This window comes from Cupressus sempervirens, chromosome 2 (genome assembly GCF_028749045.1).
Source record: "Cupressus sempervirens isolate cs-2001-9-10 chromosome 2, ASM2874904v1, whole genome shotgun sequence".
Taxonomy (NCBI): Eukaryota; Viridiplantae; Streptophyta; class Pinopsida; order Cupressales; family Cupressaceae; genus Cupressus; species Cupressus sempervirens.
In genome coordinates, this window is record NC_143119.1 from 709,641,392 (window position 1) to 709,656,936 (window position 15,545).

The 15,545-nt window shown below is 35.8% G+C and overlaps 1 protein-coding gene across 5 annotated transcripts in view; it reads left to right on the forward strand.

Moving 5' to 3' along the window:
• Window positions 1–3,192: 3,192 nt before the first annotated feature.
• Window positions 3,193–15,545, forward strand: part of LOC149575345 (uncharacterized) — a 70,143-nt gene continuing 57,790 nt past the window's right edge. For 2 of the 5 annotated variants that reach the window (XR_016360158.1, XR_016360156.1), the window contains exons 1-2: window positions 3,193–6,654; window positions 7,219–7,343. Coding sequence is in view for 1 of the 5 variants with exons in the window: in XM_089815115.1 (XP_089671241.1) it covers window positions 3,330–6,665 (3,336 nt within the window). In the remaining 4 variants the exon portion in view is untranslated. Of the gene's footprint in view, window positions 6,743–6,945; window positions 7,057–7,218; window positions 7,344–7,455; window positions 7,528–15,545 lie in introns of those variants that run through there. The other 3 variants (XR_016360157.1, XR_016360159.1, XM_089815115.1) reach the window with 3 other exon arrangements.

Here is a 15,545-nt window from a genome sequence, read left to right on the forward strand (position 1 = left end):
TTTTGTTAACCAGGGAAATGCTAGCCAAGAGAAAACCTCAATGGGGATTGTACCCACAAAATGATCCACTAAACAAAAGTACCTTGTGAAAGGTTTTAATTCTATTAGGAGTCTATTACATACATATAGTGTATATGCCCTTGTTAGAGGCCTCAACCCTGTTAGGAGTTGTATTACGAAATGGGTGAGCTCATTGCTCTTATAACAATATACAACTTTACAACTAGTATAAGATATTACCAAAACAATAACTATGTTGATATCCCAAATATCTAATTAGTCCTTCGTTGTCCCTTGCATTTTCTCATAAATATCAACCTACTCTTCTCTACTTTAATGATCAAATAACTTCTAACCAACATAAATAGAGTTCGCACATATCAATCATATCATAACATAATCATTGGCAACTTCGCTCATCCAAAAGATTTACCTTTATACTATTTTTATCAATTTTCTTATCTAGTCAGCCTTGCATCTTATCAACACATTATCAAAACTTAATATTAGCATCTTCTAGGTGAGGACTAACATTTAGGATGCCATCCCTATATAACTATGTCCTTGATTTGACAATTCAAATCAATTCCTTAGCCAAAATGACCATGTTGTTCTATGTGAAATGTCTTTGCAATATTAAATAGTCAATTGGTTTTCCTTTTATGACTTGTACCAATTGTAGAACTATCATGAGTAGTTTTAGATATATAATGTAGACTCTATTCTATCATATTTCACAATTTCAACTATATATCTACTTCCAATGAAGTTCACTGATCAAAACAATATGACTGCACATCAATTTTCCTAAGTATATACTAGGACAATTTTCTCATAGTATCTTAACAAAACAATATATTTATCATAAGTAGTCTTACCCTTATATAATGTTGCCATTAATGACAACATCCATGCTATTGCTTCAACCAACTTGTCAACACTTACTTTCCAATACAATTCCTTTGAAGTTCACTAGGAATGATAGATTCCACTCATACCTTTTCTCAAAGCATCTAACAATATCTCAACTCTGCTATGATAATCCAACATCAAGACTCACATCAACATTGCAATTCCATACCTTACAATTGAGAAAAATAACTTTCCTTTATACCAATTGCAAATAATTAATTAGGTCATCTTGTTAAGGCTTCCCCAATGCACACTTAAACACATAGGTCCATGTTAAGGCATATACTCCTCCTTAAGAAATTATACAATAATTACATAAAGTGATCCACACATTATAATACATAATTAACACTTTTTATTAATAAATAACACACTACAATGGTCCAGTTGGCTGCCAGTGAAATATATCGCATGTTACACATCAACAATCATTCGAGAAATAATCAAATGATCCACAAATCCAAACATGCACACACTAATGAGTCCTCTATCATCCTCTATGCTAGCCAACATTAAATCTTTCTCGCCATCAAGTTATAGCCAAAATACTACAACTACCTCTGGCATATTTTCTTTCTTAATGGTACACTACCAATCTTCACTAAATCACCTGTAACTCAACCAAAATATCACATATAGTACTGCGACCATAGACATATTGTATACACTCATTTTGCGACACAAAAGTATGCTTGCATATATCCAAAGTTGTCAATCACTCTCCACATTGAACTGGTTAGTGACCCTTAACATACATAATAATTTGAGTCTATGTGTAACCTCAGAACATATGTTGACATTAATGACAAAACTTGTCATCATTACAACATGCATGTTCTTGAACCATCTCCCCAAGTGCCAATGATATCTCTTAATGTCAACAATTTCTCCTCCCCATATCCAACAAAGAGGCAAGAAAATGAGAGGAGATGTCCATGTTGACTCTATGCATGTTTACACAGGTCAAAATCTCCTTGATTTAAAGCATCTTAATGGTATCCATCATTAGAATAGTAGGGAAATTTCTTATTGTTGTAATCTCTAGTTGAAAATGTATCACATGAAGACATTTATCGTGTACTATTTTTTAGCCAAATGGGTGTGTCCATGCTTTCCACATTCTTGTGAATAATGATTAGTAAAGGTGATACTTCTAGAAAGTTCATAGCTTGGTAGCTGGATCCAACTTACATGGAAAAAAAAAAATTAATAATACTTATTTTCAGTACATATGACTACTTATTCTTAATCTTGTATCAATTTGATAATGTTCATATGCTTTATCTCATGTTTGATCATTGAGTAGTCTTTAATTGTCCTTACACCAACACTTTCTATGCCAATTCCATTCCCAAATATCATGATAATGATGTCACATTCCTTCATATCAACCATAGATGATGATATCCAGGTGGTTAGCATATTTAATAGACTGATTGTCATAGTTTGTGAATTTGTTACCAGATTTGTGTAAGATTTTGCATCATTAATATATCAAGTGGCCATCTCCCAAATAGAAGGAGGTGTCATTGTCATTATTGTTTCCAAAATTTTGTACCAATCAAACCATATTTTGTCCCATCAATGCCACATTCCATCGACATCCATGTTTGCCTCTCTATACCCATGATTGATGGTCAGTTTGTAAAAGAGATTGAAGATTTCCATAATCCTATCTACCAACACTCCAAGCTTCTTGTTAGAAGTCAGACCCTTCCTTATTGCGTTCACCTCTAATCTTGAGCCACCTTCAATTTCCACTACAAATATTTTGAGATCTATATAATACATAAGTCCATATGTGAGAACCATTAATTATGTTATGTTATTAGTGTCTTTTTCTAATAGGTTTACCATTCAACCACAACATTAACATCTCGTAGTCTTGATAATGCAACTAACACTAAATAAGACATTTTAAAAATTGTTTAAAATAGAAAACAACATTAATTATAAATTAATAATTATTTTAAAAATTTTATATAATAAGAAATCAAATTGAAGAAATGCATTATAAAAATTAGCATAAAATGGAAAGATAGATCCCTTGAAATATTTTAAAAATTGTGATTGCATAGAACCAATGATAAACTTCTTTAAGAATATATATAAATATTAAAACTTATTAAAAAATCCTAAATTTTCTTAGGCACCCATGGATTTTTTATATGAAGAGTTCTGGTCCTCGAAACCACAGCCTCAAAAGACCAAAATCCTCATCCCCACCAAATCCAAAACTTTCATTTACGTCATATTAGATTAACTATCTTCAATTGTTGGAAGAATCTTAAAGAAATCTTGCTTGGCATCCTCACTGTGCAAGGAACACGCTTATAATGTTCAATGAAAGGGCGGAGGTGAAGCAGTGACATTGGCTTCATTTATTTATTTGGTTGATTCAGTGGGCAGTGGAGGCGATGGAAACATGGGCCACAGGACCGTACAAAATGAGCTTGGTTTGTACAGTCTCCAGCAGACCACCTGGAAGAGGAGGATCAATCGCGGCGGAGTTCTTTTGGTTTAAAAGAGCCGGCAAAACTGACAGGTTTGCCACCCTGAATTTTTGTTTATGTACACAAAATGCAGTTCTAATAAAGCGAAAAAAACCCGACATACACACAATTGCTGAAAGAACAAGTATCATTCCAGTAGTTAGGCATGAGAAATGGCTAAATGCCCACCGTGTGATTCAAACGCTGAAGTCTTTTACTGATTCAAACGAAGCAGTGGATTTTTTTCAATGGGCTGCCAAGCAGCCGGGTTTTCAGCATACCACGGAGTCTTATAATTGTATCTTAGAAATCCTGGGAGCAGCCCAGATGTTGAAAGAGATGGCAAATATGTTCAGCTTGATGGTAACACAACGATGTTTATTTAATTCTCAAACTTATATAATAATACTCCGCGGCCTTGGAATAGAAGGAGGTATTGAACAGGTTCCAGGGGCCTTGGAAAAAATGAGAAAGTTTGGGTTTGCCCTCAGTGGTTTTGCGTACAATGGTCTCGTAGGTTTACTTCTAAAATCTGGATTCAGGGATGGAGCTATTAAAGTGTATTTGCAGATGTTGTTTGAAGGAATTGTGCCCAATATGCATAGTTTTTCTGCCCTAATGCGTGCCTTTGGTAAAACGCGAGATGCATGGGCGGTGCTGGGACTTCTGGCGCATATGCAAAAGCTTGGCTTGACACCCAATGTTCACACCTTTACAATCTGCATGAATATCCTCGGGAGAGCTGGTAGGGTAGACGAGGCTTGTGCAATGTGGAGGTTGATGAAAAAAGAGGGTTCTGAACTCGATGTTGTAGCTTACACCACATTAATGAGTGTCCTTTGCAGAGCAGGTAGATTGAATAAGGCAAGGGAATTACTGAAAGAGATGAAAAACAGCCAATACAGGCCAGATTATGTCACATACAATACTCTGATTGATAAATATGGGGGTTCGGGCAATGTTGACGCTGCATGGGAGGTTTGGAAGGAGATGGAGGCAGACGGATGTGGGCCGAATGTGGTAACCTTTACTAGTTTTATCAATGCCCTTTGCTATGGTGGCAAGGTTGATGTGGCACTTGGATTGTTAGCAGTTATGATAAAAAGAGGTCACTCTCCCAACTCGTTCACTTATAATTCTTTAATTAGAGGTCTTCTCAAGAATAACAGACTGGATGAAGCACAAAAGCTTTTGCAGTTCTTGGAAGCTCATGGGTGGGATCAATCCATATCTTTCACCTACAATTTATTCATAGAATATCATGGAAAAAATGGTAAGTCTGATGAGGCCTATGGGATGTTCCTGCTGATGAAGCAGAAAGATATTTTTCGAAATGCCATTTCCTTCAATGTTTGTATAAATAGCCTTGGAAGAGCAGGTAGGATTGGTGAAGTAAACAAGCTTTTTGAAGAGATGAGAGAACTAGGGATTTCTCCTGATGTAATAACTTACAATACGATGATATATACCTATGCTAATGCAGGTAAAGTGGATGAAGCTATTAATATGCTCTCGCACATGATAGGAAATGGATGTGATCCAGATACTGTTACTATCAATACTCTGATTCATATTCTTTACAAGGCAGACAGAAGGGATGAGGCATGGAGAATGTTCAAGACAATGAAAGAGATGAATCTTACCCCTACAGTTGTGACCTACAATATTCTAGTTGATGGACTTGGTAAAGATGGAAGGATTACAAAAGCAATAGATTTGTTTCAGGAAATGAAGGAAAGAGGATACACACCAAATAATAACACATACAACTCAATCTTGAATGGTCTCTGTAGAAATAGTGAGATAGATATGGCATTCAAATTGACTGAGGAGATGGCGAAAAATGGACTTAGGCCTGATGATTTTACATACAATATTTTGCTTGATGGTCTCATCAACCTGGATAGAATGGATGATGCTTGTCAGCTCTTTAAAGACATGAAAAATAAGCTTTCTCCGACTCCTGTGACTTTGGGTACTATTCTGCGAGGGCTTGTAAAAGCTGGAGAGATGGACATTGCTTTGAATATTTTTAAAGAGTTGCACAATGAAATAGGATTACTGCCCGATGATGATGCTTGTGCATTCCTAATTGATGGGCTGGGCAAAAGAGACAGATTGGATGATGCAACCCTGATCTATAAGCAGATGTTAGCCAAAGCTGATCATCGTTATGTTTGTGCTCTTTCCTATCTCATTCAATCTCTATGTAAAGCAGGAAAGATCTTTGATGCTTATGAATTTTTTGAAGAATCAAAACTCCAAAATACTGTTCTTAGCGTTAAATCTTACAGTGCTCTCATAGATGGGCTATGTAAAGCTGATCGTATTCAAATGGCTTGGGATATTTTCAAACAGATGAAGAAATTAGGTTGTATTCCAAATGCTTTTACTTACAATTCTTTCTTTGATGCTCTTGGAAAGGCTGGCAAGATAGATGTCGCATTTGAGCTGCTTAATGAAATGCGATCAAGAGGGTGCATGATGAGCACTGTTAATTACAATACACTTATTTCAGGTCTTGTAAATGCTGGTAGAGTTGACGATGCCATAGATTTGTACTATCATATGATGAAGAGAGGATATGCACCCTCCTGCTCTACATATGGTCCCCTGATTGCAGGTCTTGGTAAGGCAGCTAGGATAAATGAAGCAAAGGATTTCTTTGAAGAAATGATTAAAAATGGGTGCGAGCCCGATTGTGCAGTCTACAATATTTTTATCAATGCCATTGGAAAGGGAGGCGATGTAAATGAAGCTTATCACTTGTTCAAGGGAATGATTGAAGAGGGCATAAAACCAAATTTGAAATCATACACTATTCTTATAGACAGCTTCTGTAAGATGAACAGGATAGATGAGGCTCTTCACTTTTTTATGGAATTGAATGCTAGTGGCCTGAAGCCTGACTCAATTGTGTATACACTCATGATTGATGGACTGGGGAAAGCCCAAAGGTTGGAGGAGGCATTAGTACTTTTGAAAGAAATGCAGAGTAGTAATTGTTTCCCAAACTTCATTGCTTACAACTCTCTTTTAAATCACCTTGGAAAGGTAGGCATGGTGGAGGAGGCATGCAAGTTATATGTAGAACTCCTATCTAATGGGTATCAACCAACTGTTGCCACCTACAATGCACTAATTCGTGGGTTTAGCACTGCTGGCAGAGTGGAACTTGCTTATGCAGTCTTTGAAAAGATGATGGCTAGTGGCTGCAAGCCAAATCTGCTCACATACTCTAATTTACCAAGTAAGTCATGAATAATCCTTTCATGATGATTTTCTCTACTTACCTTTTATATTCAAACCAATGGAAAATCATGGCTATTTCATTTTGACATCATTAATCAACAAAACGAACTCATCAAAACAACATACTAAGATACAAATTTTCCCTACATATCTTATTTTACATTAACCAATTGATTTTGGTTAAGCCAATCAAGAAATCTTTGAATCATTCTGAGAATTGCCTGATGAGTTCATAAGTTTCAAGGCTTATAAGTCTTACCTTGAGAACCTGTGTGTAACAACTGACTAGAACCACAGTAAGCAAGCGTTTTACATAGCATGCTGGGCCTGCTCTCTAATGCTTGGCCATGTATTTGATGACACCTCTTCTGAAGGTCATGGTAGATTCTCATCTGTACCGGTGAGCAAATAGATTTTGTTAGTTCATTTAGGGTTCTATTATTATTATTATTTTTATACAATTACAGCATCTTATATCTTCTGATTTATAATAGTTTGAAGCAGGTAAAGAATTGCTGAAGTTAATGGTCTGTCTTTGCTTGACTTATTTGACTATTTGCAGATAATTACTCATTGCATTAGGAGGTCAGGATTCAAGGGTACTTTCTATCATGGGGGCATTCACGGAAAACATTTGGGAAGTGATGTCACTGGTTAAAAGTTAGGGGTATGCTATCAATATCACAGGTGAGAAAACAATCTACTCCTTCCAGATTGATTCTTTTTCATTTAGCATAGAATCCAAAACATGTTCTTTTTTTTGGGTTAAATTATATGCCATTTTCTTTCTCTTAAGCAGTCTTTGCCGACATGTAATCACTCTGGGACTTGTAAAGATGCAAGATCAAGGGAACATATAGTCCTATGCAATGTAAATATATTCTGAACCAATATTTTGCATCTTTTGTAAGTGGATTTAAAAAAGGAGGAGGACAAAATCTTATCAGCCAGAGACATCTTGTGGATAAGCCTTTGAGACATTTTGTTTTGCAATTCTCTGTGAGATGCAGGGTATTTCATCTTGTAATAAACGTACCCAATATGATAGTGCTTCTCGATTCAATTGTATTTTACATTTTTCGTCAACATTTTAGATCACACTCCATGATCCATCATTAGGCTGCAAATGAGTGCCAGAAGCTGATGAAAAACCTAAAGGCTAAAACACAATTGAATCTACAAGCATCATCATATTGAAATCATGGATTGTGGAAATTATATATCATTAATATACACCATGTTTTCTTAAAGATAGAACTCTGTACAGAGTTTGCAATCAGAAAATTTGCGAACATTAAACAGTTGGAAAGCTTTCTCTTGAGATTTCAAGTGCTGGGTAGCACAAAGCAAGTGTTTAGGTTAAGGTGAAAAATTTCACCTTGAAAGTAGATTAAATTTTCTTGACTCCCTTTCACCTTGAAAGTAGATTAATTTTTCATGTTCTCCTTGACTCTCTCGCATCTTGATGATGGATCATGTAGTGTGATCTGAAACATTGATGATTAAAAAACTTACACAATCGTTCCCCTCCCAAAAAAAAAGAAGATAGAGTTTTTTACATGGATTGTGGAAATCTGATAGCTTAGATTCAATTTTCTTCAAACAAAATCACGGGAGTGTTAAAGGCAAAACATGTATAGATGTAAAGAATGAAATTTGAAATTGGAGCAGCATCTTATATGGAACGTAAACCACTTCAGTGCCCGTGATCTTCTATCCTTTATATTTAGGGATTGTTTTGAAATACCAAAAAACAAGTATTTTAAAAGTAGAGTGTTTATTTTTTGTAAATCAAGTTCCTATGTGTTTGAAATGGCAAATTTTTCTTAACAGTAACAGCAAAACTCTCTAGGCAAACTGCACTTATACTTTTTGTCTGGGTTAGAAATGTAGCAATTGAAGCTGTAGTTTTTGATGTTTTTCATATGGAGTGAGTTGCAAGTTACTTTCAACAAATTGACATAGTATTATGCATTACTGAATGTGGCAAGGAATAAGTCCAAATTGTTGAAGTTTGACACAGACAGACAATAATGTTTCTTTGTATTTGAATATGTCTTATGGCAGTTCTTGTCATGAGTCCATTGATGCAAGAATAAAATAAATTATATTAAGTCTTTCCCAACGATCATCAAGAAGTAAACCCAGCAGTCAAGTGAAGGGCAGTGTCTCACTTAATGGATAGTTAATATTAATTGAAGCTTATTGACAGCAATCCTTATGCAGTGAATAATTTGATGCTGCATTAATGGGGGCTATTAATTCATTGTCAGGTGCGATAACTACAACAGATTAATTAGTTAAAAGGCAAATGAATTTGTACACAGAGTCACCAACTTTTCAAGGATGATGATTTGGGAGAGATTGCTTGTGAAGAGAAGTGAGCCTAATGAAGAAGACCTGGATACAATCAAAATGTCTTGTATTACGACTCATTAATTCATTCTCCAAATGAAATTTTATCATCTTTGTTGATGTTTGGTAGCTTCAGTTAGATAAACCTATATATAACTATATATGAGATCTAATTTATATATGTATTCATTAGATAGTTTAAAAAACCTGCCTGTAATTGCATTTTTTGCAATATATCGTGCATCCACAAACATGCTGATTTAAATGCTCAAATATTCGGAGCCGAAATTCACCAAAAACTCGCTGCAATATTTGCTGGAAAAACCATGAAAAATGCGATTCTAAGTTTACCTATTTCTTCATTAGATGGCTGGTGGCAGAGAGAAAGACCCATTATGGAAATATGGGATCTCAGGAGAAATCAAAGGACATGTTGAATGTGTCTTTTTCCATAAGCATGATTTCAGGCATAAGCCGACTGAAATACCATCTTGCAAAGATTCCATGCAAGTGCATGATATTACACCATGTGACACATGTCCGGAAGAGGATAGAAGAGAGGCTTTGACAAACCTTCAAAAATATGCACAAAATAAGGCAGCAATAAAGAGGTTTGAGGCCATGGCATCCCCAATGGGGACTTTTAGTTCTACAGGGTTACAAATAGGTGGAGAGGCTTCTTCTTCTATTGGGCCTCAAATACGAGGATCAAGAAGTATGATTGGGTCTTTATTAGACTTTTGGGTTCCACATAACACTCCTGGTGCTCAACCCGGTTTGCTAGGCATTGCATGGAACAAAGAGATGCATGAGAAGACAAAGGTGGCAATTACAAGATTTTGGGTCCGCATTGATATTCCCTTCAATGCTTTATGTAGTCCGTATTGGGATGAAGTGGTAACTTTGATTTCTTTGTTTGTAAGGTGTTCAAGCTCCTAACTCCTTATGAGGTGGGTGGTTTGTTGTTAGTGTAGACACCTAAAAACCTTTGGAAAATAAAGTATTTTTATTTTCTGAAAAATTCCTGATGACATCATCATTTATTAATTAATTAATTTATTTTTATGCCATTAAATCCTTTTATCTTAATTACAAATATTTAATTAAGGAATCCCTCCCAAAAATGTTTAAATCTTATTTAAACATTATTTCTTTATTTATTAATTATTTAATTAATAAATTGACCAAAAAATCCAAAATAAATAAAAAATTTATTTTTTGCCCAAAACTTGGCCAATTTTCTTAAGACCACTAACCTCTTCCAAAATCTTCTAATCCTGTTTTTAATTTTGATTAAAGGCTAATCCCATCATTTCCTACCCCTAATCCCAACTCAAAATATTTAATTAAGATTAAATATTAATCCTCATGTTTATTAAAAAAGTTTTAATAAATATCTCCTCAACCCAAACCTTTGAAATAAATAAAACTTTATTTATTTCCTAAAAATCTAATTTATCCTCATCCTAAGAAGTTCTAGACTCTTCTAGAAAGTCTTCATCCTCATCCTAGGAAATTCTAGACTATTCTAGAAAGTCTTTATCCTCATCCAAAGTCTAGACTCTTCTAGAAGATGTCTTTAAACCTAATCTTAATCCCCTCCTAACCTTGTCACATTCTCTAAACATGGGTTAAGACTTACTAACCCAAGCCAAAGTTAACAAATATCTCCTCCTTCACCCACCCTCGTTAAATGCCATCCACTTGCCTATCCCTAAGCTAATCCTAAACCATCCTAATCCATCCTCTAATCATTTGCACAAGCCTAAACAAGCTTAAAACCTTCCTAATCAAGCCCAAGTCGAAATTCCTCTCATCCCCCTCAAAATATCCCAACCATAAAACTTTATGAAGCCCACTAGGCCATAAATGACTCTTCCAAAGCCCTTTTATTGCTCTTACAAGCCATTATGAGGGTCTTTATGAAGATTTTATCCCATGAGCCTCCTTTGTTGACTCATCCTTCCCCTTTCCTCCATCCTCTCACCCTGTGACATGTGTCACTCCCTGATTGGCTGTAAGGAAGCACAATCCATGTGCTCTCCTCTCATGCAATCTGAGCCCTCCATGAGCTTTTTCCCATCCTTGCATCTTAGCCCTCAATCCCTCAAGCCTCTTGCCTATAAATTGGATCCTTCCTCTTTGCAAAATAACACAATCCATGAAGTAAAGTCATAATGCCATTTTACATCAAAACCATACACACACCCAAATTCCAACTCCATTTGAAGCCCTTTTTGAAGCATAAGCTTGAGCATACATCCTATCTATTTAGACAAAGCCACTCAACAAGAGAGCTTCTCATTGAGAGAGTCCATTAATGGCTCATATTCTCAATTGAGAGTTCATCTTAGTCTATCTTGAAGTTTATGAATTTTGTTTAGTTTGTAGAAGCTTTATTTAAATTTGGTTTCTATTAGCATACTAACATTTCTCATATACAGTTAGATGGTGTGATAAGAAACATTCATCAGCTTGTGGAAAATCAAAGAAAAGTTTGGGAACAGAAAGTTTGACCTATTATATCCGACGGGATGACAGATGATAGTAGGACGCTCATCAACTTTATAGTTGTTTTAGGGGGATGGTATTTCTAAAATTGGTTCATGCTTCTGATCAAGTAAAAAGTGCAGAAAAATTGTGCAACATGTTGGATGAGGTGAGTGGCTAATGTCATTCAGATTGTGACTGATAATGCAGTTGCGTATGTGGCAGCCGATAGACTTTTGATAGAGAGACATCCCACAATATTTTGGAGCCCTTGTGCTACCCATTGTCTTGACTTGCTTCTTGAGGATCTAGGGAAACTGAGCTGGGTGGAGAAGGTGGTTGAAGATGGAAGGACTATTGCAAAGCACATCTACAATCATACATGGGTCTTGAGTCTTATGAGAGAGCACACTAGTGGTAAGGATCTTGTACGAGTAGGGGTCACATGCTTTGCTACTAATTTTCTAAACTTGCAAAGCATATTTAAGACATTGTTGGACCTAAGGCACATGTTTCTTTATAAGAAATGGTTAGAGAGTCCTTATGCTAGGAAGCCTGAAGCAGAGAAGATTGTGAGGATTGTGTTTGATGCTAGCTTTGAAAAGCTAATGGGGGAGATCCTCAAAGTAAGTCATCAAGTCTTCAATGATAATTTAGTATTTAATTTTGAAATATTTTCATTAGCTATTTTTGTATTTTTTTATGTCTAGGTGTCAAAACCATCGTTGAAAGTTCTACGAATTGTGGATGGGGATAAAAGCCCCATGGGATTTCTATATGAGGCCATGGATAGGGCCAAAGAGGTCATTTGACACTTGTATAGGTCAAATGAGACCAAATATAGATCCATATGGAACATCATTATTTGTAGGTGGAACCGACAACTCTACTAACATATTCATGCAGCTGCCTACTACTTGAACCCCGAGTTCTATTTCTCCAACACTTTTAGAGCAGATGCAGAGGTTCAAATTGGCTTGGACACATGTATTTGAAGATTGGTTGCCAATTGGGACTTCCGAGACCTTATATTTTGATGAGTTGCAGAACTACAAGAGGGAAGAGGGGTCATTGTTTTCTTCTCCTGATTGCAAATGTAGGAGATATACCTTGTAGCCAGGTAAAAAAGAACATGTGTTTAGTTTTATCATACCATTTATTTCGCTCATAAGGTTTATTGGAAGTTTTACCACATCATAAATTATTTTCTTAAATCCTTATAGATCTGTGGTGGGAAGATTATGGTGCTAGAACACCTAATCTTCAACAGCTTGCAATACAAATTTTATCGCAGCCTTGTAGTGCTTCTGGCTGCGAGAGGAATTGGAGTACTTTTCAGATATACATACAAAGAACCGTAATAGGTTGACTCATATGCGCTTAAATGACTTGATTTATGTGAAGTACAACTTTCTCTTGTACGAAAAGGTGACAAGGCAAGCTTCTTATGAAGCTCTTGACTTGGATGACATTGATCCACATTCAGCAGATTGGATTGCTCCTCCTGATGGTGAGGATGCGGATGCGGATGTGGGTGATCCTTTATTGTCAGATGAGTAGCTAACCGAGTTTGAGAAAGAGGCAAATGATAGGGATGCGGATGTGGCAACATGTGAGGAGCAACATGAGCTTGGTCATCCATCAAAGGCTTCTGTCAAGTGTGAGGCACCTATTACGACACCTGTTAAGGATGTTGCCACAACAACTACTTCAACATCACCCATCCAACAACAACGATCTCTTTTGAGTTTTACTCATATACACAATTTATGATTGCTACTTTTAGTTTTCATTGATACTGAAACTTGAACTTCATATGTGTTCAGAAGTTGTAGTTTCATGGAAGTTGACTTCTATATGTATTGAACTTATTTATTTTTAGATGTTGTACTTGTTTTGTGGTATATGATTCTAGCACTATGTTAATATACTAAATTTTAGTTTCTATGAACTATTTAACTCAAAACTTTGATTAATATTTGGTGGATATCTCAAATCATTATATGTTCTACAAATTTGGTGTGTATGTTTTCTTTTTAAAAAATGGTTCTAAGAAATTATATATTTTTAAATGTTTGATAAAAGTACCGATTTATTGCCGAATGTGCAGAATTTTTGCCGATTTCAAGATTTTCAAGATTTTTGGGTTGGCCAAGATATTGCCGATACCAAATTTTTAAACTGTGGGTCTTATATGTGAGATATAAGTTTATTATTATATGAGAGAAATTATTATAATAATGACGTACATACATACATACATACATATATAAAACCAAAAAGGCAGTGCTATTACATTTGCGACGATCCTGGGAAAACTAACATGGTACCAGAGTAGGCTGAAAATATTGGACCCATATCAAATAGTGAGCAAGCATCCTTAGCAGGACAAATCAGACGAGATGCTAGACAAGTAAAATTCGCATACCGAATTGAAAATTCATTGCATTATTAGTTTGCTAAGCATTTGGTAGGAGGAATGTGAACTCAAGAAATGCAAATGAAGGAGGAGAATCAAATCATGGATTGCATGGAGAAGGAACTTGCAGAGAGGTGCGAAAGCCTTGAATACCGCATGGAAGATCTACGTATCGAAGCTACCGAGCTTATTATGCAAGCTAATTGCCTTACGAATAGTGAAGATTGTCCTCATCCTCTGCAACAACTTGACAATCGTCATGATTCATTACATTTTGAATTTCTCCTCATTAAAGTTGAGCATCGACTCCCTATTGATATTGAGTGGCTGAGCAAGGCAGTATTCAATACATCCGATTATCTTCGGAATAAGATTGTGAAGATAATGAAAGGGATGAAATTGTTTTTGGAGAAGAGGTTTGAGAAATTCCTTGTAGGATCAGACACATTTCATTCACATTGTATTTGGCCATGGCTTGAGGATCACAATACTTGCCCTATTTGCACGACACCCTTGTTTGTGCAGAATGAGTGTACATTACTATTGGAGGATTGAGAAAAATTACATTAATATGTTTTGATCATTGAAGGAAGCATGTATAATAGTGACTATGAAGAATATCCAGCGCAATATTCTTCATAAGGATCATGTGTAGTAACGATATAGAAGCCGCAACTGTGAAATGAACTTAAGTTTTGAAACATTGAATGTCAACTGCAGCGACTATGTTTGACAAAGCATTTTTGACAACATTTAAACATATTACGGATAAGCAATTAAAGAACAATGAAGTCAGAAATGACACATATAAGAGTGAAACTTACGTCAAGGAAAATACACATCATCCCTTGGTGACGAGACGTGAAGAGGGAAGGACAAACATCACTTGGATTTAGTAAGAAAATGCCAAACCACTATTACAAACATCCATTAGTTGACATCCAACATTAGTCGAATCCACAATTCCCTTTGGACATGGAATGAGGCGTAACATCAGAGAAATAAGGGAAGAAATAAAGTTTCATGCTTAGAAACTTCTCCTCGGCATGTTTGTCTGCCACGAGGGAAAGAAAAGAATTTAAAGCTGCACATTTGTTTATTCACAATACTATAAAATAGGTTTAAATGGAAATATGACAATCTAAGAATAATTCTTTTCTAGCAAAAAGTCAAAATCATGTAGCTTGATTGATAGAGGTGAAGATGAGACAAGCATTGAACATTGAAGGTGGAAGGTCATTGTACCTTAAGATATTTTATAATGAGATCAACATAACATGTCGAGAGAGAGAGAGAGAGAGAGAGAGAGAGAGAGAGAGAGAGAGAGAGAATTGATATTAACATCAAGAGGATAAATCAAGAACTACAAAAGATTGCATCGAAGATGTCGATGTGTAGATAAGAATTTCTTTGAGTATTACATTTATCTATTCATTGCAATGTCTCTTATTTTTATTTCAATATGTACTATAAGAGTTATTCGCCTTGATTTTTTTCCTCCGAGCATGCTTTTGTAGGAAGAGGGAGATTGAGATTTAGAGGGAGCCCGACATTTCATTAGAGGCAACCTTGAAAGAGGGGGAGTAGATAGAGGAGATGGTTCAATCAACCTTTGGTGATCTCGG